This window comes from Haplochromis burtoni, unplaced genomic scaffold (assembly GCF_018398535.1).
Source record: "Haplochromis burtoni strain Fernald_Lab_line unplaced genomic scaffold, NCSU_Asbu1 Contig_227, whole genome shotgun sequence".
NCBI lineage: Eukaryota > Metazoa > Chordata > Actinopteri > Cichliformes > Cichlidae > Haplochromis > Haplochromis burtoni.
This window is the reverse complement of record NW_024582588.1, coordinates 505,306-531,860: the sequence shown is the minus strand read 5'-3', so window position 1 is coordinate 531,860 and position 26,555 is coordinate 505,306. Positions and strand designations below refer to the sequence as shown.

Genomic DNA, 26,555 nt, shown 5'->3' with positions numbered 1-26,555 from the left:
ATGAGATTTCTCAATCACATGTATTCATGTGATTTTTAGAAGTTCTGTTGATACAAAATTGTATTTTTTTTTCTTTTTTCTTTTTTTTTTAAGAGAATCTGTTCTATAATGGCTTACAGCCAAAGACTGGAACTGCAGAAATGTCCATTTTTGTTAACAAGTTGTATCGAATCAGATGTTCTTGTCTAGGATGTGGTCATATGCATGAAGGCACCATGACAAGTATAACAATAACACGATGCTAGTCAGTCTTTTTACTGAAAAGAGCATAGCTACTCAGTTCAAGATCAAGACATTTTGCACTAACTTGAAGTTTATTTAGCTGAAAAAATGGAAATCTAGCTGAAGGCAGCTTAAATCAATCAAAGCACCTAATCAAACAAAACTTGTGTTTTCTAGATATTGGAGCGAACTCTGGAGCCTGACAGTTCAGATGAGGAGGCACCTCCAGTTTACTCTCCACCAACATATGACATGCACATTTATGATAGGAAATACCTAGAAGCCCCACCAACACTATCTCCACGGTAAGTAACAAAGACTTAGGTGCTATGTTTTACATAATTGTTCTGTTAATTTTTTAAATAAAATACCTCTGTAACCTGATGAAGCCTCAGGCATTGCTTTTGTAAATAAAATATATCAAGAACATTTCTTCAAATTTGGCTCAAATGTCTCTTGGACTCAAAGATAAATTGTCTTTTTTTTCTAGGTCAAAAGTCAAGGTCACAGTGACTCATCAACATGAGTCCATATTTCAAGAATTCAGATTCAAGTTATAACAAAAAAGTGAAGTGATAACATTTTCCCAGGTTAATGGTCAGTTTCACTGTAATATCACAATGCAGACACATTTTCAGAGTGCACATGGGTCCCTAAAATATCTCAAAATATCTTCAGTATTCATTGTCTGGGTGGGTGTTTCAGTCGTTGCAGTCACTTCAGTGTTGCTATTTTCACAATTTCACATATTTCGAGCAAACGATGCCTCTGTGCTGTGTATTCGAGGTGTTTTAGATTAAGAACAAACAGCTTCCATATATGTATATATGATCATGTTATTTGCTAATAAAATTTTTTAAAACCAATGAAATCCTTCTAATTTTTATTGACTGTATAATAGAAACGTAAAAAATGATCTAAATAAGTGGCAAAGAAACAAATAAACATTGTACGTCTACCAAAACTTGGCCACAGTTGTAGTTGTGTTCATCCAAAGCGGGGCCTTTACAGTGTTTTTATGCTCTCTGCATGCCTCTTGTCGTGGCTGTCATACACCGATTTTGACGTTTGGCACGCTGGTCGGTTGAGCACCTCTCAATTTTTGTAACTGGTGTGTTGCACTGTGGCCGAGTAGGTTTGTTTTTTTTGGTTTTTTTTGTCCTTCCCCAAGGGCAAAGTCTTCCAGGTTTGACTTCCCCTTCCTGTCTCAGCAACTATTTCACAGTGTTGTCTGAGTGGCGCCACCTATCATTCAGGAGAATGCTGCAGTCCCTTCCTATGCCTTAACAGCGGGCATACCGGAGTGACTGTGTGATGATCATGTGGTGGCGAGTGAAGCAACCAATGTATAACCAGAGATTATACTGGTGACCTTAGTTGTGCTTTTATCCTTCAGCAAACTGTGGAGAGTTGTAAAGTACAAAGGCTTTGTTCAAGGACAAATGACATGGTCTACGTAGGCTGAGTCCTTTGAAGGAACCAACCCCTGAATTTGCAGTGTTTAAACACAAACGGCCCAGTACAGCTGTTGTGTGGTTTTCCTTTTGTGTTTTTGATCTTTTGATCTTTTGTTTTTCCCCTTATTGTTGTTTCCTTTTGATACCTTATTTTTTTCTTCCAGGCCTACATTTCAGACAACCAGCAGTTGACCAACACATACAGTCCACACAAGGAGATGCATTCTTTTAATTTTAAATTTTTTTTTAATGTATTTATTTTTTGGAGGATTGCACATGTCTATGTACGTTGAATACCCTTAGTCCTTCAATCTGTGTAGCAGAATAACTACGCAAACTGACACAAAAGCAGTGCCATCTCCCATAAGAGTCCTTTCCTTTCAGACAGTGTATCCCCTGAGGAGGGTCTTTTCTGGGGTAAAAGTATCTTCCTTTTCATGTAGACCCTGGTCCATGCAATTGATGAAGAAATTTTCTCTGACGCTTTGTGCTGCCGAGAAAAATTACTGCAATGTGAAACTTTGTAACTATTATTGACTTCATGCATTGCTTTAAGTGGCCATTTTTAAAAAAGGAAAATGAGCATAGGTGTTTCCCCAGTTACCACTATATGTGAAGGACAGTGTCACAGGGAATTTGTAGAACCTTTTTGTTGTGAGGTGAATGTTCTGCTTGGCTGGGGCCTTTCTGTGTGGAGTTTGGTCTGGTTTTTCTGACTTCCTCTCACAGTCCAAACAGACACATGTTAGGCTAATTGTCGATTAGACAAGTAGTTCAATAGTAAAACTATAAAAGCACCATGCAAATGCCAGTGTGGGTCCAATCCTGTGCTGCTCCTTTAACATCTGTATCAGCAGCTATGATAATTCATCCAAAGATTATTTACTGCAGTACAATAATGCAGAGATATGTAAATAGTTATGGGGTGAAAACAGACAATACCAAACAGCCCCAGCACCTTTTGTGACTTAAACAAAAGGCAGCATAAGATTGTATGTTATATGCAAACACTGACAATGCTTTAAAGACCTAAACCAAGCAAAGAGTTGGCACGTCTTAAAATTGAATTAGCCTGTTTTAATTGTTTGACAGTATTATAGATTGTGTCTAGGCCACATTTGCAAACACTCACCAGGCATTTTCTCATTCATAACATCATTTTCCTGTTGAGATATATGGGGAAAAATAGATGTTTCTTGTCTCTAGCACTCCCTAGTTATTATTGTGAGAGCACCATATAAAGGATTTAAATAATTAATAATAGTTTCAGATAGAGACAACTTGAAAATGCAACTGGTAGATTTACTAATCTGTCCTGTTACTCCATGGACTCTCCTAGATCTAAAGCCCAGCCTCCTTCAGCTCACCAGCAGGTCAGAAGCTACCGTAACTGGAACCCTCCATTGCTTGGAAATCTCCCTGATGATTTTCTACGGATTCTTCCACAGCAGTTAGACAACATTAAGGTAAAAATGGGATTGTTTTTTCCCAAGCGTTCACAAGATGGCTCCTTTTTTTCCCTCCTTACTGTTAAATACTGTTAATACCATTAATGTCTTTTTCTTATGTTGGCCTTGTTTGTTTGTTTTTTGTTTTTTGTTTGCTTGCTTTGTGATACTGTAATATGTATGTAGTTAAACAAACAAAAACAAAAACCTGTCAGAGACAGAGAAAAGCCTTACGGAGTGGCTGAATTAACAATCTGGGACATGCTTAAAAAGAAGAATTGTATTTGTTGGTTAAGAAAACACCTTCATAACGTATCCAAGTCAAGAACGTTGTCAAGGAGGTAGTGTGTCAGCCTTCACTGACAGAAGATTGTGTTCTGACAGCCAAACATTTCTGATGTGGCTAAGTTAATTATGTTAATTATATTACTGGGGGCAAGAAGGAGAACATCTGGTGTAATTCAATGCAATTCAATTTTATTTATACAGCTCCAAATCACAACAACAGTTCTCTCAATGCACTTTAGATTGTAAAGTAGACCCTACATACAGAGAAAAACCAAAGAATCATATGACCCCCTGTGAGCAAGCACTTTGGCGACAGTGGGAAGGAAAAACTCAATTTTAACAGGAAGAAATTTCCGGCAACGGATGTATCGCCAGATATGTTATTTAAATATAGACGTTTGGTATCCACAGGAATGTCGGAATCTCAGCTAAAAGCGTACAATACCATTTAAACAACCACCAAACAGCAAACAATTTAAAGAGCAGGTAAATCCACAAAACGATGTAAACACAAATCGCTGATCGTTCACTCGACATGCTGTCGGGTACTGAAATCCAACCTCTCACAGATTCTGAAACTGCAGGTTTCGTTGTCACATTTTCATCACAGAAAAGTTTGTTTTTCACTTTCTTTTTATTTCTTTTGTTGATGCAAAGACAACTTTAAAAGCATCACAAACATTAAAAAAAAAAATCCAAGCCAAACGGAAACAGTGAAAACTGGCAGTCCTGATAGGGAGTTTTCTGAAACCGTCAACTCATCCTGAAATTTTACTGTCAGCTAGGAGGGCCATAACAGGGAACACCTTTCACAGTAATAACGAGTTACAGTAGTCCATCCTAGAGGTAATAAATGCATGAACTAGTTTTTCTTTGTTACTCTCAGACAGGATATGTCTCATTTTTGAGACATTGTGCAAATAGAAGAAAGCAGTCTTACATATTTGTTTAATGTGTGCATTGAACAATATATCCTCCGCAATTCCTCACAGTGTTACTGGAGGCCAAGGTAATGCTATCCAGAGTAAGCTTCTAGCTAGATGCCAAATTTCTAAGATTTTTAGGGCCAAAGTACAATAACTTTAGCTTTATCTAAATTTAGAAGCAGGACCACCGTGCCAATTAGAAGTGGCACAGTGGTTAGCACTGTTGCCTCATAGCAAGAGGGTCCTGAGTTGAATTCCACAATCAGGCCGTGGTCTTTTTGTGTGAATTTTGCATGTGTTTGTGTGGGTTCTCTCCAGGTAATCCGGAGGCCACTCCCGCTAATGCGTTAATTGGAAACTCTAAATTGCCCAGAGATGTGAATGCAGGTGTAAGTGTGAATGGTTGTATGTGTTAGCCCTGCAACAGACTGGCGACCTGTCCATGGTATACTTTGCCTCTCACCCCAAGACATCTGGGATAGGGTACAGGTGCAGCTTTCCCAGCGACCCTGAAAAGGATAAGCGGAAGAGATGTCTTTACATCTGTATGACATTCCTATAGTTTAACTATCTGGCTTCACGGATAGAAGCTGGGTTCTATCCGTGTGTTTGAGAGAGTTGGGTGTTATCTGCATAACAGTGAGAATGTATGCATACATTGCTATACCTAAGGGAAGCATGTATAATGTAAACAGAATTGGTCCTAGCACTGAACCCTGTGTGTGAAGAGGACTCTCCATTTAAATGAACAAATTGTAGTCTGTTAGGTCGAAATGATTCAAACCATTGCAGCGCAGCAAATCAAATCAAATCAAATCACTTTTATTGTCACATCACATGTGCAGGTACATTGGTACAGCACATGTGAGTGAAATTCTTGTGTGCGAGCTTCACAAGCAACAGAGTTGTGCAAAATACAATAATGTAAACAAGCAAAATACAAGAATGGCTACATCTGAAACTAATAAATATATGTACAATATATAATAGTATATGCATTTCTGGATGTGTATACTAAATATTTTTCTACGTGTGTGTGTGTGTGTGTGTGTGTGTGTGTGTACATATTTTACAAATTAAATAGAGTAAACAATAAATAAAATATATAAAAATATACAGAGTGAGACATGTGCAAAACAGTGGCATTACTGTACAGTATGGAGTGCATAATGTTAAAGTTCCAGTAGTGAAGGTGAGGTGTCTATGATGTGTTCAGCAGTCTGATGGCCTGATGGAAGAAGCTGTCTCTCAGTCTGCTGGTACAGGACCGGATGCTGCAGAACCTCCTTCCTGATGGAAGTAGTCTGAACAGTTTATGGCTGGGGTGACTGGAGTCCTTGATGATCCTCCCCGCTTTCCTCAGGCACCGCTTCCTGTAGATGTCTTGGAGGGAGGGAAGCTCACCTCCAATTATCCGTTCAGAGCACCGCACTACTCGCTGGAGAGCTTTGCAGTTGTAGGCGGTGCTGTTGCCATACCAGGTGGTGATGCATCCAGTGAGGATGCTCTCAATGGCACAGTGATAGAAGGTCCTGAGGATGCGGGGGCTCATGCCGAATCTTTTCAGTCTCCTGAGAAAGAAGAGGTGCTGCTGCGCCTTCTTCACTGTTTTGTTTGTACCTGTAATACCTGTAATACGTACAGCATGTTCTAATCGCTGTAATAAAATATCATGATCAACGGTATCAAATGCTTCTGGCTACACTGAGGTCTAGCACGACAAGCACAGAGATGAGTCCACTGTCAGAGGCCATAAGAGCATCACTTGTAACCTTCACTAAAGCTGTACTCTGTACTTTGATGAGCTCTGAAACCTGACTGAAACTCTTCAAATAAACGATTTCTCTGCAGATGATCAGTTTACAATAGAGTTTACAATAAGTCTTTCAAAAAAAAATGTTCAGATAAAAGGAAAGGCAGCTAGGTTAAGTGATGGCTTTTGAGGAAGTAATTAATTTGATGGTTTGGAGGAAGTAATTACTGAAGTTAACTCAGAGAGATAAATTGGAGAAAAACAGTCTAAATAAATATTTGTGGTACACAATGTTAAGTCTGTGAGATTATGAGTAATCTTTTCTTTTAATAGTTAAAATTTATTTTGGGAAGAAGTTCATGAAGTCATTACTAGTTAACGTTAAAGGGATGGTTGGCTCAACAGAGCTCTGACTTTTTGTCAGCCTGGCTACAGTGCTGAAGAGAAACCTGGGGTTGTTCTTATTTTCTTCAATCAGTGCTGAATAGTGGGATGTTCTAGCTTTATGGAAGCCTTTTTATAGAGCAGCACCAAACTAGCTACAAATTTTTCAAGAGTGCAGAGCTGGATCTCCAGTTTAGTAATCTGATCTTGTTCGCGAGTGATGGGAGAAGGGAGCCGGAGATCGACAGACGGATTGGGGCTGCAGCTGCAGTAATGCGGAGGCTGCACCGGTCCGTCGTGGTGAAGAGGGAGCTGAGTGTAAAAGCGAAGCTCTCAATTTACCGGTCGATCTACGTCCCTACCCTCACCTATGGCCACGAGCTGTGGGTAGTGACCGAAAGAACGAGATCGCGGATACAAGCGGCAGAAATGAGCTTCCTCTGAAGGGTGGCTGGCCTCTCCCTTAGAGATAGGGTGAGAAGTTTGGCCATCCGGGAGGGGCTCAGAGTAGAGCAGCTGCTGCTCCACATCGAAAGGAGCCAGCTGAGGTGGTTCGGGCATCTGACAAAGATGCCTCCTGGGCTCCTCCTGGGTGAGGTGTTCCAGGCATGTCCCACCGGGAGGAGGCCCCGGGGCAGACCCAGGACACGCTGGAGAGATTATATCTCTCGGCTGGCCTGGGAACGCCTTGGTATTCCCCTGGATAAGCTGGAGGAGGTGGCTGGGGAGAGGGAGGTCTGGGCCTCTTTGCTTAGGCTGCTGCCCCCGCGACCCGGCCCCGGACAAAGCGGATGAAGATGGATGGATGGATGGATGGATGGATGGCCTCTGAAGTTGTAAATGGGCTATGTTTATTACAAGTATCGTTATTACTCAAGGAGGCTGAGGAGTAACTAAAATCTGACCGAGCAGGAAAGTGCAGGAGGGACTATGACCTGCAAGATAAAGCTTGCTGACACTGGGCGTGACATTTCATTCCAGAATGGCTTGATAGTCTGGAGATTTAATTGTACACTGCATAGATTCAAGACACCCTGTGTCACATGCAGCAAAGCATCCCCAGAACATGTCCATGCCTCCTCTGTTTTTCACTGTAGGTTCAATGTTGTTGTTTTTTCTTTGCTTCATTTCTACCCTTCGACTGTTAAAGGCTGCTGGAGTATTATCGTCACCCCACTGGGCGGTGTGGACACTCAAGTTTGTAAATGCAATAACTTGAGAACAAAGTGATGTAAGAGCTTCAAATTGACACAATTGGTGTGTCAAGTGTGTGACGAGAATTTTCAAATTGATCCCACAGGTGCATCTACTAAAAGTATTGAACAAGTTTGAATCTCAGTGACCTTGGTCTCAAAGTCAGAGTAAACTTTCTGAAATTCTTGTGAATATGAAGCTTGTCCCAGGCTATCGCACAGCTAACACGGAGAGACAGACAAGCGTTCACACTCAAATTCACACTTTTAGAATTTAAAATAATAATAATAAAATTATAATTTTATTTCATTTTTTTCTGTCACCACTGAACTTTTTTTTTTCTTTAGTGGAAAGTGATCAACAGTTTTGTTCACATCTGTGTACCCTGATCAAAAATTAGACCCCCTCCAAACAGCTGCTCTGTTTTTTATATGAATTCGTGTGTTGTTTATTTAGTATTTATCCTCCCCATTGTCTTTTACTGCCTCATCCTCATTTGATTTATAGACCTGCATTTAACACACAGGCACAGCAGTTTTTCCATCAATTTTTCTTCACATCTACCTCTTAGTTTATTCTACAATACATTTGTGACAGGGTCTTTCTGTGTGGAGTTTGCATGTTCTCCTCATGTTTGCGTGGGTTCCCTCCGGGTACTCCGGCTTCCTCCCACCGTCCAAAGACATGCACTTTGTGGGGATAGGTTAATTGAGAAATCTAAATTGTCCGTAGGTGTGAATGCGGGAATGAATGTGAGTGTGAATGGTTGTCTGTCCCTGTGTGTTGGCCCTGCGACAGACTGGCGACCTGTCCAGGGTGTACCCCGCCTCTCGCCCTAGGACAGCTGGGATAGGCTCCAGCACCCCCCGCGACCCTGAAAAGGATAAGCGGAAGCGAATGAATGGATGGATGGACATTTGTGGCCAGTGCTGGTACAAAATTTGGTTTTCATGGACTTTTCTGTTTCAGTTATTATTTTGATTATTTTTTTACATGGTTCTATGATGCAATGACGAACAGTCACAGGGATCTCATGAAGGGTTTTTTTGTTTTGTTTTGGTCTTTTTTGCATTTTTGGCATTGGTGCCACTGGTTTAGACAAAATAATAGTAATCCTGAGTACTAGATTGATACATACATTAATCCTTTTTTTTTTTTTTCTCAGCAGAGCTCTCAGAACAGTCTGTCTCAGCTGTCACCGTCCTCCTCGTCAGTTTCTTCATTAAGTCAGTGGACAGTGCAGTCTGGTTCTGGGTCTGCTGCCGGAACCACTGGGGGTCCTGGTTTAACAACAGCAGCTACAGAGCAAGACAAGAAACTGAAACAGTATCTGGAAGACGAGCGTATCGCGCTGTTCCTGCAGAACGAGGAGTTTATGAGAGAGCTACAACGCAACCACGAGTTTCTCATTGCCTTAGAGAAAGGTATTCCTATTCACAGTATACACAGAAAAATTCTGCCATTAATGTCAACATGAGCCTGTGAGTTGCACTGCCTCGTCTTATATCTTATTGTACTTACCTGATGTATTGGAATTTAAAAAATACTTAATAAGATACTGTTAATACTGAAGAGCTGTCAAGTCCTTTTACAGTGTTGTGCACCTAGCCCATCACACTACCACAACCATGCTAATATGACTTGTTTGTTTATTTCATGAAGTGCAGTGTTAGTTTTACGCCAGATGTAATCGGATGTAATCTTCCATAAAGTTCAATGTTTGTCTTGTTGGCCACAGAATTTTTTCCCAAAATCCTTACGGAAATTTTTTGCCAATTCTGAGATCAGCCTTTTGCCTCTTTTGCACTAGCACCTACTCGGCTTGACTTGACTGTACTCTGCTCTACTTGGTTTTGGATGATCCACCTGAATGTGGATGGGTTTGTTGGACCAAGGCAGAATGAAAGTTCTTTGTTGTATGTGACACAAACAACACAACAAGATATTGAGGTGATGGTATAGCTGCTGCTAAACTGATGGTAAACGTTTGCACCTCTTCACTGGACTTCCAGTTTAATGGTTTAACGAGACAGACGTGTGAAGTAACTGCTTATTGATGGACTTAATCCACTAAAAACGTAATCATTGACGATTTTTCTAGAGTTAAACCCACGATTGAGTGGGGAAGGAATCACAGGAGGCTGACAAAACACAAATATGCCTAAAATAGAAGATAAAAACAACTCAGCGGCAAGAGCTAGCAATGTCTTGCTCGACTGGAAGCTAGATACTACCTACGTAATGGAAAACCCTAAGAACAGAAAGTCAAGTCCAGCTAAGTAGGTGATGGTGGAATAGAGGCTTTTGCATTCTTTTTGGTCAGCAGTGGATTTTGCCTTGAAACTCTTACATGGACAGAGTTTTTACCTGGTCTCTTTCTTAGTGCTGAATTATGAGCAGTCAACTTAGTTAAGTTCAGTGAAAGTAAGGATTGAATTCCTTTAGTGTATTTTCTTTTCTTTTTTTTGTGACCTCCTGGATGAACCGTTGATGCTCTTTTGGAATAGCATTGGTAGACCTTCCACTACTAGGAAGGTTCACCACTGTTCCAGGTTATATCCATTTGTGGGTAATGGCTCTCACTGCGTTTTGCTGGAGTGCCAATGCTTGGTAAAGATTTGCAACCCTTTCCAGACTAGTAGATATCACTTGTGTTTTTTTCTCATCTATTCTTAAATTTCTTTAGATTATATTATGTGTTGTGTTGCCTGCATAGCCTATTTCACTTTGCCAGACAGGTTCTTGGTGAGTTAGGCCTAGCGAAATTGAACTCAACTTTCCAAAAAGGTGGTTAATGACAGTTAATTTATCATTTAAATTACTTTTTCACATAGGGCAAGGTAGTTCTTTTTCCCTTAATGAATAAAAACATAATTTAAGTTCACATTTTGTATTCAATCCAGTTACCTTTGTCTAATACTAAATAGTGACGTGGGCGAGTAGTTGACTTGCTGACTAATCATGGCTAGTCGGTACCAGACTAGTTGTCTAATCTAATTGTTAAAATTTTAATTGATGCCCAATGCCTGTAAATTATTGTCGTAAATGTTATGCAACCATCTGCCACCAGATAGCACATTGTTTTTGAGAAATGTAATAAATCTATGAATCTAGGCCTTATCTTTTTGTATTAGAGCATGGAGGAAATTAGCTTTCTCTGAAAGGTGGATGGCTTATCCCTTAGCAACAGAGTAGGGAGCTCAGAGTAGAGCAGCTACTCCTCCACATTGGAAGGAGATTGCTGTAGACTCCTGGGTAAGGTGTCCCGACTGTGAATGTCCTACCAGGAGGAGACTCCGGTGTAGACCCGCAACACACTAGGGAGATTACATGTATTGGCTGGCGTGCAAACTAATCTATGTATATTTATTCGTATATTACCATTCTTTTTCTATTATATAACATTAGAAAATTACTGACTGCGAAAGCACACATTGTGTTTTGCTGAGGACCACTGAATGTAAACATAATTGTTTAAAGAAAACTGCACAGTGCAGAAAACTGTTTTTTTTTCTTGTTTTATTTTGCTTTGTTATTGCCAAGGTCTGCTTTTATGCTTAAGTATTATGCTTGGTTTGTTTTTATTACTTTGGTTAAAGTAATAAAATTTAAAGGTTTGCTCTCATACAACACAGTATTAACAAAAAAGCTAAAGCTTGCTAAGTCTAGAGAATGCTGGAACCAAAATCTGAAAAAGGAGAACTCTGGAAACACATCTGCATATGCTTGGCAGTCACCCCAAAACAAGAAATCTGTGTTCATTAAACAAAACCTATTTTGGGGTGGCTAGTATTCATGAAAAGTCAACTTCTTAGTGATAGTTCACTATAAGTAGTGGGATATATCTCTGTACGTTTATTGTGAAAGATTTGCACAAGAAGTTGCTGCATTTACTATACAATGTGCCAGAGCTCTAACAGTTTGCCTTTCCCAGCAGAAACTGAGATTAAGAATTTAAATTTGGGTCATATTACTTTTATGCTAGAGCTCGTCACATCTGGGCAACACACATTAGTGGTCATAACATCTGCTCTCTTTTTAGATCGCTTGAAGTATGAGTCAAAGAAATCAAAGTCCAATCATTCAACTAGCTTGGAGAATTCCACAGGTAGATATCACTCATCAAGATTTGTCTGCTAAGCTACTTTGAGCTCTGTCTAAATTGTACAGAGTACTGGTTTATGTGTTTGTGCATTCACTGTGTTAGCTGCATCAAAAATTTGCACTCAATATATCACACTGTGCATTTTTACGTTTGATATATTTGATCTTCAGATGCATAAGTGTACTGTGTGGTAGTGCTTCTGTGTATGTGTGCAGGAGACCAGTACTCTGGAGCTTCCATGGAGGCCATCTCAGATGATGCGTTCAGAGACAAACTCAAACACATGGGCAAATGTAAGTCTGCTGATTTACAGTAGTATTATTGTTTCACAATACCTACCTAGCAGGATGGCTGCTGTGTTTGCTTCGGATTACTCCTCACCCCCCACCCGACCCTGTGGCTTGTTGTGCTGTGGACATTTATGTACTTTTATGTGCAGAGGAGTTTTTTTGTTTCCTGTTCTCATGCTGTCCTTCCAAGAGCCCAGCATGAGTAGAGGTCTCTTTTTTTCCTCTTGTACTTTCCCATTGTAGTGTATATTTCAGTGTTTTTCTGTAACGCTACCGATCTCCGACCTGTATCCCCATGTGATGTCCGTGTTGTGTGTGTAAGGTTGGGGGGGGTCCTATTTCACTGCAGGGCAACCTGCACGTGGCGAATAAAGCCTTGATTGATTGATTAGTATTTATAGTCATTTTGTAGTTTGATTAATGGAGCAGGAAGTTGTTTTTTTCACCTTCAGCAACAAGAAAGAAGCTGTTTGAAATTGCCAGAACATTTTCAGAAAAGACAAAGAGAAGAAAGTCAAAAAGGAGGACACTCCTGAAGCATCATTCGTATCCTTTATGTAAATGTGGTCAGGCTGAGATTCTTGTATTTTTAAAAAGGTTCCATTTCATGTTGTGAGGCAGTACAGTAGCTAAAACAACACATTAAATCAAAACCACTTTCAAAACTGTTATGATAATGGTGAGACTTCTAGTACACTACACACAGAAGAATTTTTTTACTGTTGATAGTACTTGTTTTAATGTACAGCTGTTTCTTTTCACTGCTGTTAAGTGCTAATCGGTGACTCAACTCCTGGGTCCTCCGGTCTGCATGTAGAAATACCTTGGGAAAGATACTAAACACTAAGTTGCTCCTTTAGTTGTTTGTGTGTATGAGACAAAGCACTTAAAGGCACAGAATGAAAGTCTTTTGTAATGAGACATAAAAAGCAACACAAGTCTTTTGTTTGCTCAGAAAAGCACTATACAAGTAGCATTCCACGATGGACTACATTATGAAGAAAGAGTAAGAAGAAAAAATTTAACTGAGTAGTATGTAAATAAGTAATTACCGTATTTCCCGGACTACAAAGCGCACCTAAATATTAGCCGCACAAGCTAAAATCAGGGGAAAATCCTGTTTTGTACATACATTAGCCGCACCTGACCAAAAGCCGCAGGTGTTTCAATGTTGACTTATCATATGTAAGAGAATATGCACAAAGGGAATTGTCAGGAAAGAGATGGCTGTTTGGAGACATCACTTTTATTAATATTTTGAAAAACAAGTTATGGGTACATATTTGCACATGTAGTACATAACAGTAGCCTACAGCACACCAGAAAAATAGATTCGGACTACCTTTTAGGCTCAGGTGCAGTGACACAGCTTTAACAAGAAGAAAAGTCAGTCATTCACCACCATCTTTCTCTTCTTCCTGCGCACTAAAACCACCAAAGTCCTCTTCTCCAGTGTCGGATACAAACAGGCTCAGGATGGCTTCGTCATCCACTCTCCGCTTCTCTCCTTCGTTGTCAGTGTCAGAGTCGAACACCCTCAGAAGGGCCGTGGCGGTGTCCTCCTCTCCATCATGCAGCAGTCCAGCCCTTCAAAATCCGTTGGTGATCGTGGATGTTTTCACACTTTTCCACGCTGTCAGAATCCACCGGTGGAGTTGGGCATAACTTGCTTTTTGGGCATAACTTGCTTTTTGGGCATAACTTGCAAGTTTATCGCCGCTCATCATCCACGACTCCCGCTGAACGCGTACCGCTACTTTTGTTTGTTTTTCGCGCTACTTCGTATGGCACTACGTTGCCTGGCGGACGGACATGTGACTAACATACCACTCTTGAACCCCGATCCTTCCGCCAGGCAACGTAGTGCCGTACAACAGCGGAACACACAAAACAAATCGTCTTACGATATGACAAAAATCACGGAAAATCCATAGAAAAGCCGCACCTGACTAAAAGCCGCAGGGTTCAAAGCTTGTGCAAAAAGTAGCGGCTTATAGCCCGACATTTACGGTAGTTAAAATTGCAGAACGTTCTTGTCTTGTTTTAGTGTTTTAGTAATTAATTTGATAAGTGTTTGATTTCATAAGTCACTAACATTAAACTTTGTGTGTTGGTAGTGTTGTTTGATCATACAACAATATTTGGATACTTGCTAACCCCCTTGAGTGTCTTTTAGTACACCTGAAGGCTAAAACACCATCAACCTGACACTCTAACACTACGTTCAGTTTAAACCAGTGTTTAAACTGAACGTAGTGAATTGATATACATCTGAACTTGTGATCACAGGTGACATGAAAGGTCTAAAATTTGGCATTTTAAGCATGGTGAAACATGGTGGACAATTTTAGGCACAATTGTGTTCAGTTGATGCAATAGAGTTGTAGGAGGCTGAGGCTGTGAGGGGAGGGCTCCAGCAAGACACTGATGACACTTCCTTTGGGGTTCGCTCACACTTTCTTTTATTCCACACTTCCTCTGGTATACCATTGCGGCCATGCTTCCCAGTTGCCAGCCAGCTCACAGCTAGTTTCCAACTGCAGAAACCAGCTTGGCTCAGCTGTCTTCCTTCATCTTCTCTGAACCCAGCAAGCAACTGTTGGAGAAATGGAGAATGGCTGATTAGACAAAAACTGACATCTGTGTGCAAAACAAAGGGATATCTGCGTGCACTCTGGTGAAATGGCCCCATGAGGGTGGGTTTGGTCTAACAGACTGGTCCATCTTTGAACAGCAGGACCTGGTGACCTTCACTTAGTCTGTCCTTTTCTACATTAAAGAAAGTGTAGAGAATGCGACAGTGACCTAAACTGTTTGCATTTTCCCTAATCGAAAAGCTTGGATGACAAATGAAGTACAGGCTCTGGTCAGAATTCGTAACTCAGGCTGAGGGACAGCACTACCAGAGCCAACCTGAGGAGGGGCATCGAATTGGCCAAGGAGGGCCTATAGGAGAGTGTGGAGGCCGTCTTACTGATAACATCTCCTACCAGGTGTGGAGAGGAATCCAAGCCCTCACCAAATACAAAGGCCAGAGCCCCCCAACAGGAGCCTCAAAATTGCAGAGGAGCTCAGGCAGGCATCCTCACCAGATTGTTCAACCTTTCCCTGATTCATGCCACTGTTCCCACCTGTCTGAAGGCCTCTACCATCATTTCCATCCACAAAAAGCCTGGTATAGACAATCTCAAAAATGACAGACCTATAGCCCTCATGTCTGTAGTCATGAAGTGTTTCGAGCAGATAGTGTCTCCACCCTTTTGCCTACAGAGCAAATCAGTCCACGGACAATGCCATCAATATCAACCTTAACAGAGCACTGAGCCATCTGGAGAGTATGAAGAGCTACATCAGGATAATCTTTGTGGACTACAGCTCGGTGTTCAACACCATAATCCCAGACATCCTCAGCACCAAACTGGACCACCACCACATCCCACTTGCTTTGTGTTATTCAAAGGTTATTCAGAGGTTATTCAGAGGTTGTATGAAAGTACCAGGTAGTTTAGTGCAGGCAAAACAGTTTGCAGTAGTGTGGTAATATTTAAAGTAATGCACTATGTTGGACTGTTGTAGGCATCTGTGTTGTTCATGGTCACTGTAACAGGCATTTTAAATTTAAACTGATGATTAATTCGGTGAATTTGACCTTTATACTAGATTTATGCTGTCTAGAGTTTGGAAATCAATCATGATAGCTCATGTAACACATGCTTGTATCTTGCTGAATTCAGTTGAAAACAAAAAGAACAATAAAACTTAGAGCAGCACAGGTTAGATGACCACAGGCTGTATACAAAATAATCTGCTGGAGCACACAACAGAAATCACTGTGAATGATTTCTAAGTTACTCCTTGCTGCACCACTACAATTGATCTTAGGTTTCTCACACCTGCTGAATCCCACTTTAACCCATGACTATACTCACTTAATAGGACAGGCATTTGTTAAATTTTGTTTGTTTTTTCTAAGCTTTTTTTCCCCATAATGTTTGTATTCCAATAATATCATTTTATTGGTATATTAACATGACATAAGGTTCTGTTAGCTGTCCTCAGTAATAGCTGGTAGATATGTCCTTCAATAAGCTACTTTTTAAATTGCATTTTTACTGTATTTTGGATATTGCAGAGGCTGTACTTTTTATCAGTACTTTTACAAAACCATCTGCTGAAGTGACAGATGTGCAGTTTTGCCACCTCTGGTGGACCAGTGTTATTCATAAGGAGCTAAGCACCATCATTGTTGTCATATTCTGAGAAAAGCAGTTCTATAGTCTGTGCCATTGTTACCGAGGTTTTTGGTTCTCATATTATTGCTAGCCATGCATAAGCTTCCATAATTGCATTTATTTCTCCATGTTTGTGAGTCCATGAACTCTGAGAGATTGATCTGGCTTGCAAGGTCTGAGTTTTGTGGCTCTTAACTAAACTCCTTTCCAGATTGGGCACAGCCAACTCTACAGCCAATCTTCTTGATGATGTAGAAGGACACCACTGTGGTAAGAAATCATGTGAACCATACAATGCTAATGGGTTTCATGCTATAATGTAGAGGAGTGTTTCCTGACTGATCTAGCTTAAAGGTCAGACCTCAGAGAGAGAGTAATGGTTAAAGCATAAAGCACCCTAACAGTGATTCTGTGTTTTCAATCCTTGCATTAAAACACAAAGATAAGTAACTGAGCCACATTTTAGTTTTAAAGAATTAGTCCTAACCAACTTTGTGGTGGGCATAGTTCCAGTTCAGAAATTCAGAAGAGGACTGGTACAGAACTTAAGCAATGTAATATTTTGGCATATTTGGGTTTGGCGGCAAAATGTGTCTTAGCCAGTTTAAAAAAAGGTTTTAAAAACCTAAATAACTTTCTGACAGGAAACTGAACTTCTGACCACATTAGACATAATTTGTCTTCTTTTCCAAACCCAGCTGTGGGTGGATACTTGCATAAAGGTCACAAAGGAACCAAACTACTCCTTTAATGTGAAAAAGCAAATCTGACACAGGACCTGATGCAACATGTCCTTCGGTACGACCATAATGTGTGGTTCAAATGAAAAACATGTACAGGAGGTAGTCAAGAGAAGGACACAGGAGTATCTTCAGCTGTCTGTAAAACACAGTACAGGCTTTGTCATTGTATTGATTGATTGATTAATGCAGTAAAAGTACCGTCATATTTGGATCCACCATGAAATACCACCTGAAAAGGATAGGATTGGCAGCAGCTTGATTTTTCAGCATGAAATGAAAAATGAGTAGCCAATTTTGTTTTGCCTTTGTTTGGGAACACTGTTGTCCGTCTTACCCTAACCCTACCTAAAATTTGGACTGGTAACTCAGGAGGTAGAGCAGGTCTTCTACTAATCACAGGTTATATATCCTTGGGTAATATACTAGCCTTGAGTTGCTCTTCAGTGCATCCATCGAAGTATAAATGTGTGAGAATGTTAGAGCACTTTTTAAGTTTTTTAGGTGCGCATGTAACTGTTCATTTACTTTTGTGTGTGTCCAGAGGAAGATGGCCAGCCTAGAAGAGCAAACACTCAGGAAGAAACTGAAAAACGCAGTGAGACAATATCATGGTAAGATAATCTTTTGTTATTTTTACAGTTCTTAAATGAGTCTATGTATAGTGGCCACTTTATATATCCTGCATCATGATTAGGGCTGGGCATCGATTTCTATTTCTTTAACTGATTTGATCCAGATTTGATTCAATTTTGACTCCGACAGTCATAAATATTCTAAAAGAATATGGATATGTACAGATAAATGATCAGAATTATATCTATGTATAAAAAACCAAAGCTGATAATGTGAGACTGTAGTAACTGAGGATAAAACACAGAAAAATATAAAGGAGATTTTGCTGGCCTCGCTTATTATGGCAGATAAATATTCTGCAATAGATCAAAATCTGAAGAAAACCATGAATCAACATATGAACATTAACTGCTGCTGCTGAAGTGCTGAAGTTTTATTGGAGACATAGCTAAGCATGTTGCAATTTGGCATAACTTGTAAAAGTTTACATTTCTTCGGTATTGAACAGCAGAAAAAATCAAACAAAAGGAAAACAGCGGCTGACGGCACTGAACACAACAGTAGACTGGTGCGTAATAAGCAAGCGAATAATACAGAAACAGAAATATTTTTTTTTATAGTAAACTGTTCATGAAACACACTGAGAGAGAGCTGTGCACAAAGCGCGATCTTATCATGATGGAAGCAGAGCAGCAAAAGTAAGAGGGAACTAATGACGATGTTTATCAAACATGACGCGTAGTTTTGATCTTCTTTTGCTGCTGGTTCAGTGAATTTTGGTTGGAGAGTGAGGAAACCTGCAGCTTCATGTGAGATGTCAGCTTTCAGCACCCGACGGCAATTCTGCATACATGCCGCCGAGTGTGTTTAGATCTTTGTGCCGAAACCTTTTACTTGCTTTCACGTGCTGTTTTAGCTCTTTGGCGGTTGTGCAAGTAGTTTTGTGAGCTTTAACCTGAGATTTTTAGCATTTCTGGCAAAATGCATTTATATTTAAAATTCGATTCAGGATTTAATGAATCGATATCGCATTATTCAAACTAAAAAAAAATTGAATCGGGTAAATCTTTTTTTTTTGGTTTTGTTTTTTTTAACCCACACCTAATCATGATGGAGAAGATGTTCTGTGACCACATTTCCAGTTGCATGGGGACAAATAAGTGTCATCTGCAGTGGTATCTGCATCCAACTGTCCTGAAAGGTGGGACCTGTGTCCAAAATGACACATGCACAACTGCGTCTTCTCACCCATAATGGGAAACACCAGCACCTCCACAGGAGCATTCAGTCTTTACAAGGACTGCCAAGGATAGAGGTGGATAAAAAAAAGATGCTTCTTCGAAAGGAATATTGTTACGGACTCTCAAGATCAAGGGTGATGTGCAGAGGAGTGGGAGAGAACTACGGGATGGTGATGCAGGACATATGTGGGGAGGTGTGCAATAGGAGTGACATATGGGTTAAAGGTAGGGGTGGTATGTGATGATATTATGATCGGTAGTGGGAGTAAGAAGCAGATGGAAGAGTTCCTGGTAAAATGGAGGTATACACTGGAGAGACTGAATTAAATTAAATACTTCAGATCAACCATGTAAAGTGTCATAGTATGGGCTCAAATTGTGGTCATAAACATTTTGTACTTGTAAATCAGGATTTGTATGTTTAAAAAGAATTTGTGTGTGTGTAAAAAAAGATTTGTGTGTGGACTTAGTCAAAAATATACGTGTGAAACTCTGCAAGTTACAAGTACGAATTTTGACCCTACTTTTCTTCCTTTCATCTGATTGGCCAATGTTATGTCAATCACAAATTTAACTATCCAATCAGAGAACAGGTGGGTGCTTTATGGCGCTTCAGGTCCTTGAAGGGAATAAATGCCCTTTTACATGCCAGCCCAGCGTTTTCCTTCATCACCATGAAAAAAACCAATCTGTGGTGGTCTCAGTTTGGTGATTTTTGTGTCTCAGGTTTACGTGCTTAATACAGGGACCTCCAGAGCCTTTTCAACAGCGCTGTGGACCGCGGGGGTGGGGGGGCAGTGTTTTGGAAATGACAGTCTTCACTAGTGGGGATAGTTACAAAGCTTTCTTCGTGAGCATACATGTTTTTATTGAACATTTGAAGAACTAGCAAAAAAACCCAGAAACTCTTGTAGAGGACATAAAGTCTGAGATAGAAACGACAAGGAGCAGGTGCATCTAGTACAGGTAGAGCTGCTGCAAAAACCCACAGAGCTCAGCAGCCAGCACAACAAATTCTGGATCCTTGGCACATCCTGCATCCGATGTGAAAGGACCTTTATGCTGCGCACTGTGACTCACAGCAAAGCCCTGACTTTGTGTTAAACTAATCCTAAAGTAATAATGGTATTTCTAACCCCTGATATACCACAACTTTATCCGTTCAACAGCTGCTGAAAGTTACGGGACCTAGCTTCTATCGGATATTTATATAGAGAGCCTCCAGCTTCAAACTGTATTACCCTTCAAGGACCTGCGCCCCTCCGACAGACAAACCCATCTGTTCTCTGGTTGGATAGTTAAATTTGTGATTGACATGACATTGACTAATCAGATGAAAGGAAGAAAAATAGGGTCAAAATTCGTACTTGTAACTTGAAACTTGAGTGCGAGAGTTTCACAGGCATTTTTTGGCCACACACAAATCTTTTTTACGCACACACAAATTATTTTTACACATACAAATCCTGATTTACAAATACAAAACTGATTTACAAGTACAAAATATTTATGACCCCAATTTGAGCCCATATTGGATATCATAGAGTCCAAAAGAGGGGTGAAGAGAAGAATGCAGTGTGGCGTGGGTAGGCATAAGCATCAGAGGTGACTTGTAACAAAAGGATAGCAGTGCCGAGAAAGGGACCTGCTATGGTGTATGTTTCTGAAATGTTGACACGAACAAAAAGGAGGCTGGGCGGGAGGTGGCAGAGCTGAAAACATTTTAATATTTTCATTGGGAGTGATGAGAAATTAGAAAATGATTATGTCAAAGAAACCACTCAGGTTTATTGGAGACAGAGCGATGATAGAAATATTGGATAAAAGATATTGAATGTGATCTTCTGTGATCACTTGGACTTTTCAAAAGCTTCTTTATAAAAAGAAAGAAAAAAAGGCACAGATTTTGTTTTTGTATAAAATCATAATCATCTAGACTCTTTGCTTTTCAGATCCTCCCGTGCTGCTCCATATTGATTTCCAAGGTGACTACAGCATCACCCATGGGCAGTGGTTTTCTAGCTCGTGTTGTTCCTACTTGCTCCTGTCCAAATCATTTGAAGAGTTAAGACACCCCTGCCCACCCCTGAAAGAGGAATCAGACTGTTCCCAGCCACTGGGCAAAAACTTTGTAAATGCATAATCTCTGTGTTCTAACATTTTATTGATATATCATTTTGAACATAAAGGAACACACGTTATTCCTTACAGTATTTGTTGATGACTTCTTTTAATCCACTGTGGAGGAATACTAGCATAGTGAAGCTCTTTCCATACAAACCCTTCTCCAGTCCTGTACTACAGCATACTAGGCATTTCAAATCCAAAGTGTGAACATGCATCTTTATATACACTAAACCATGTAGGGCTTTTTTTTTTTTTACCTCGTTTTGTCAAGCATTGTAATATTTAGCTTTTTATGTAACTGAATTTTTTTGGTGTACAAATATTGTGGTTGTCTGTGGCTGCCTAAATGTCAAAATGTCACCATGGACAAAATAACCATTAGGCTGTGTTTTTAAAGAATGGTGTTCTGGGAAATAAGGGTGTTCCAGGGTATGGAGCAGTTTACTATTTTATTATTTTTTTGTTTGTTTGTTTGGCAAGGTGAAATTTTTCAGTTTGCGTTGTTGTCTATTTCAGTAGTACTGTAGGCACTGTGCTGTTCGAACATTAACCCAGGGTGACCAACTAGAAGCTGTCAAGCCAGGGAAAACATCAGCATCTTATTAGGCTTCATAAGGTTAACTGGTACACAAAGTCCTTCACATACATTATTGTCTAACCCAGTCTGAATGCAAATTTGGAGCTTTTAGGCTATGGCCATTTAAAGGTGAAATGACAGGAATGACTAAATTTGAATAAAATCTTCACAGTCACCCCTCCCCATTGAGTTTGGGCCTTGAGTTTGGCATTTGTCATTGTTGCCATCTTGTTTTATTTTATTTTTAATACATGATCGAAACCCAACAGTGGAGATGGGAAGTTATCAGCTAATACTACCTAGTTTAGTTGGCGAGGTACGTCCATTATTCACTTCGATGTCAATTGGGATAGCAATTATTGCTAGTGAAAATAACAAGATGTACTCAAAGGAAAAACTGAACACTGAACAAGACATTTTTGTAAAACTTGTGTATAGCAGCAAATGACTGACTGCCTGGAAGGTAGGACCAACAACCAATATGTTGAAATGTTGTTAAGTTGATGAAGGTTCTCATCTTGTTCACGGCTTCACCTTGGTAGCTTGAACCCGACGCACATTCCACCCTTATCGTGTGAAGCCTGTTACTGGTAGGTGACAGAAGAGTCAGGTCCTAATTAGGTGCCAGGTTTCCAAAAATCTTCATGCAGATCATTTTTTGTCTTTATTTCCTGAAGGAAAGCATATTTACAAGTGATGGTTCTATAAACAATGAGATGGTTGTGGGTTTGTGAAATCTGGTGGCTGAACAAAATGACAACAGAAAAAAATGTTTGTGGGATTTTCATCTTCATCTTTCTACTGTTTTTATTTGCACATGTAGCTGTGAACCTATTGTGGATTGTTAATTGTAATGTTGGGAAGAACAAAAGAAATCAAACAATATGTAACTGCTTTAATTTAACAAATGGGTTTAACAAAAGTATTGCAAAAAGTTTGATGACCAGGTGATGCCTGTTCTCATATCATTGCATGATAAAGTAATCCGATAAAAGATTCAGCTATGATTCCAAGGGTTGAACTTATATTTGGCATCTTTTCCCCTGAATTCTCAATATGAGGTCCAGAGATCTTGATGCGCAGGAAGCAGACCATAATTTGGCTTAAAAACCAACTTAAATCTATCAGAGCAAGCAAGAACTTTGGTAGCGACCATATCAGAGATGTGGTACATTCCTAAAAAGCAGGAATGCACTGGCAAATGCTCACTGGCCACAGAAGACAACTAAAGTGGATGCTTGTTGTGTACTCTTTCCTTGATTTAGAAAAACACAACATCTAGCCATCTGCCTATGATTGTCATTCTCTGCAATCAAGAGATTACTTCACGATTGTGAATAGAGGTTTACAACAAGGTCCAAATACTGGTTACACTCAAGAACAGGGAGTTCAAAATTGAAAAAGCCAGAAAACCTCTTGGGGAGCCCGATGAGTTCTGGGGGAAAAAAAGAATCCTTTCCTTTGGAAGATGAAATCAAGATGAACTTGTACTAGAATGATGGGAAAAGGAAATTGAGAAGGTGACTGCAGTGAATGCTGATAAAAACAGTATAATGAATTCTGAAGTGTGTGGCTATGATGTCTTCTCAGGTTCAAACAAATACTGCAAAATTGATTGAATAATACATTTAGCCAACTTGATCACATATTCTCATCTTGACATAGCATGCTTTTTACCCCTAAATGGTAAAAGGTATTGTCATCACCCCGCCGGGCAGGAAGGTAGGTGGGCCTTGAAGTTTGTGAATTTAATATAGGTGCTTCAAGTTGATACCCTTGGTACATCTTCTAAAAATCTTGGACAAATTTTAATCTCAATGACGTCGACCTCAAGGTTAAAGGTCAAGATTTCTGACAGTATTGCAATGCAATAACGTGAGAAAGAAGTCACCTAGGGTTCTCAAATTGATGCCATAGATGCATCTAACAAAAATCTCAGCTGACTTTGAGAAACCATAAAACTTCCAAGGAAGTAATTGCAGCATTTAGTGATATCTGTAGATTCTAGACTTGGGGTTGTCATGCGCTGCAAAGGTCATCTAATTTTTGAAAACACATTTAAAGTTATGTTAGCTTCTTTAATTATTTATGAGATTCTGTAAATTTGGGACTGTATATAAACTTTTTTGTGATAACTAGACAGTCAATGCGGTAATTCTCTTAATCCTTAAGTCCCATACCTATGGACCTACTTGTATGAGTGAACTAACAGTACAAGGCAAGTAAATTGCAGCTTGATAAATAAACCATTCTGGATTTGTCTGCCCTACTGGATTATTTGATGATGAGTAAACTTTACTTGTCAGTGATGTCAAATACGTAATTTCTCAAAGGACCATTGCAGTGTTAAATGCATGTTCTGGCCAATTACTTTGCAAAGGTTAATTTTGAAGTTCGGTTCGTCAGTGTCTCATCAATATTGACCTCACTAGTTTTGTCTTTTTCAAGAAACTACCTGATGTGTCACAAGTAGCAGATAGATAAAGATTGGCTGGTAAACCTAGTGCAGCATTTGGCCTCTAAAATTGCAGATTTTGGTTTGTTTTGTTTGTTTTTTAAAAGAAATCAAAAACTCAAGAATTCATGGTGCCTTACAGGAAGTTTTCAGACCATATTGAACATAACTTAACATGGATGTAACAGAAGAATTTAAGTTATGGATGTCTGTCTACACATCACAGCATACAGAACCTGTGGTAATCCTTTCCATGGTCACTGATGTCAATGGGTCTATCTTTAGAACTGTGTTTGGACAAAAGAATTTTGTGTTCCTGGTGAAAGAAATGCTAGAAAAAATGTTGATTTTAATGTTTGTTTGTTTTTTGCACCAGGGCAAAACACAAAAACAAAAACAGCTTTAACAGAAAGAAACATGCCAAACACTGTGCTGGTCCTTTAAGAGATCAGGCTATGTTGTTGTGTAGTAAAGTCAGCAATTTAAAGTATCGATGTTAGGACATATGGTGTATTTTCAAGGGACAAATTCCAGATGAGAATCAGGTGAAATGTTAGATGAGGTTTTCTGTAGTCCTTGTTTTGTTTCTCATATAGATTATGTTACTGTAAAATGCAGGTCAAACTGTCAAATTTGAATATTTGACAGTTTGATTCTGAAACTTGGTTTCCATGTCGGACCTAGAAGAATAAACAAAAGCTTTAATCAGTTTTGTAAAGAGGCAGAAAGCCTGAATGGGCTTTTTGTTTGACCTTTCACCCACTTCCTAAAAGCACGTAGGAAATGCATTCAAAATCCTGTTGGCTGATTAAATGTAGCATAATGTGCACAACAGGAATAATAACAGCAGCATAATGTCCTACAGGGTAGTTGAAGGCAATGCTTGTCTATCTGATTTATATAGGATGGTTGGTTGTTGTTTAAGGATACTTTGTGTTCTCCTCCTCAGGGAAGTCTAACACTAGATATCTTAACAAACAGAAGCACAAAAATCTCATATTTCACCGAAGCAACAATGGATTGCCCATTTGAAACAGACCAGAAATACTTTTCTTTTTCATTTGAACTTTATGAAACAGCCATTTAGCAATAGCAAATCAGGTTTTCTGATTTCAGACTTTTTTTCTGTAATGTTTGTACTGCTATACTCAATACTTAGTCTTCCAAAACACCGAATCCAAAGGATATGTTTTTGTTTATTTTTTGTTTTTAGAACCAAACAAACATAAACATCCCATAAAAAACCTTATATTTACTACGTCCATTTTTTTAAAAATCAGGTAAAAGATTAAAAGTGGAAATACAATATAATTACAGTTGTAACTGAATTGTGTTATAATTAACTAATTTAAAGCAACATTTTTCACTTTAATGTTGGATGTTGAAAATGGTTCAAAATTTGCAGATCAAATCTAAATGTTATCAATTTGATTTATTTTAGTGTATATTAACAACATTAGCGTTCCATTAAAATAAGGCAGATACAAGGAAATTTTCTAACATGTATTTTTGTGGAATATACTAACTAGTAGACTAAGAGCTGAGAAATCCTTTTTACATACCTACATGTTCAGCTGCATCAGTCATATTAGATAGCCAGAAAAAAAACAACAAGTTTGATACTGGTGAGTTGTTTACAGTGCATATGGGCTTATGAACGCACCTGTAAGACTATACAGAGAGAGCAAGAAACATACAACATGTTGAACACTTTTAAGTAGGTAAAATTTACTGAGTCCCATGTTCTTTAAAATGCGAAACAGAAAACTGTCTATTGTTTGATTTCAAATTCTTTTGTTTTTGCACATACACCACACCCTCGTGCTTGTAAGAATGCATTTGGATCTTATATTAGCCAGTCTTGGACTTGCCAACTCGCTAGTACAAAGTCCATGTGAAGTGGATTGTGCCATTGTGTGAATACTGTAGGTAATATTCTAGTGCAATCATTGCTAGAGTATCTCCAGCAGGGTAAAAGCAGGTTATTTACAAATGCATACTAAATGTATACATGTATATGCCCATGTGTATATATGAGAAAGGACAACTGAACATCCCAAACTAATTCTGCTCTCTGAAATTTATGTGTGAATACAGCTACAACTAGTAACTTTACAATTTGGCTCAATTGCTTGGCGTCTGAAGAAGGTGGGAATTAGAGAATTTGTTTCTTCCTCATTTTGTGATGGTTATGTAATTTTTTTCTACCCTGATTTGTCTGTAAACTGTATTTGTGAATACATTAACACAACCAATAAAGATTTTTTTTCTATAAAGTAACATTTTGTGTTGCCAGTATACTTTAGGTCATCGCTATCCTGAAAGACGAACTAATACCCCATTTTCAAGTCTAACCAGTTTCTCAGAGGACTGTTTGTAGCATTCATCTTTCCGTCATTCTGGCCACTCACCACATCACTGATGGCCAGAACCAGCTTCAAAACATAATGTTGCCACCACAACGTGAAGGATTGCCATGGAGTTCAATGGAGTACCTGTAATTCAGCTCAAAAACATGAACATTTGATCTCATATCTTAA

At 39.3% G+C, this 26,555-nt stretch overlaps 1 protein-coding gene across 5 annotated transcripts in view; it reads left to right on the top strand.

Moving 5' to 3' along the window:
* cuedc1b (CUE domain containing 1b) overlaps nt 1-26,295 on the top strand; it is a 33,271-nt gene extending 6,976 nt beyond the window's left edge. For 2 of the 5 annotated variants that reach the window (XM_005937140.3, XM_005937139.3), the window contains 9 exons: nt 400-527; nt 3,019-3,145; nt 8,838-9,096; nt 11,715-11,780; nt 11,972-12,070; nt 12,520-12,613; nt 16,511-16,569; nt 17,584-17,653; nt 20,809-26,295. In XM_005937140.3, the coding sequence (XP_005937202.1) occupies nt 400-527; nt 3,019-3,145; nt 8,838-9,096; nt 11,715-11,780; nt 11,972-12,070; nt 12,520-12,613; nt 16,511-16,569; nt 17,584-17,653; nt 20,809 (903 nt within the window). In that variant the 3' untranslated portion in view covers nt 20,810-26,295. The remainder of the gene's footprint in view (nt 1-399; nt 528-3,018; nt 3,146-8,837; nt 9,097-11,714; nt 11,781-11,971; nt 12,071-12,519; nt 12,614-16,510; nt 16,570-17,583; nt 17,654-20,808) is intronic. The other 3 variants (XM_014338358.2, XM_005937141.3, XM_005937142.3) reach the window with 3 other exon arrangements.
* Nucleotides 26,296-26,555: the final 260 nt, after the last annotated feature.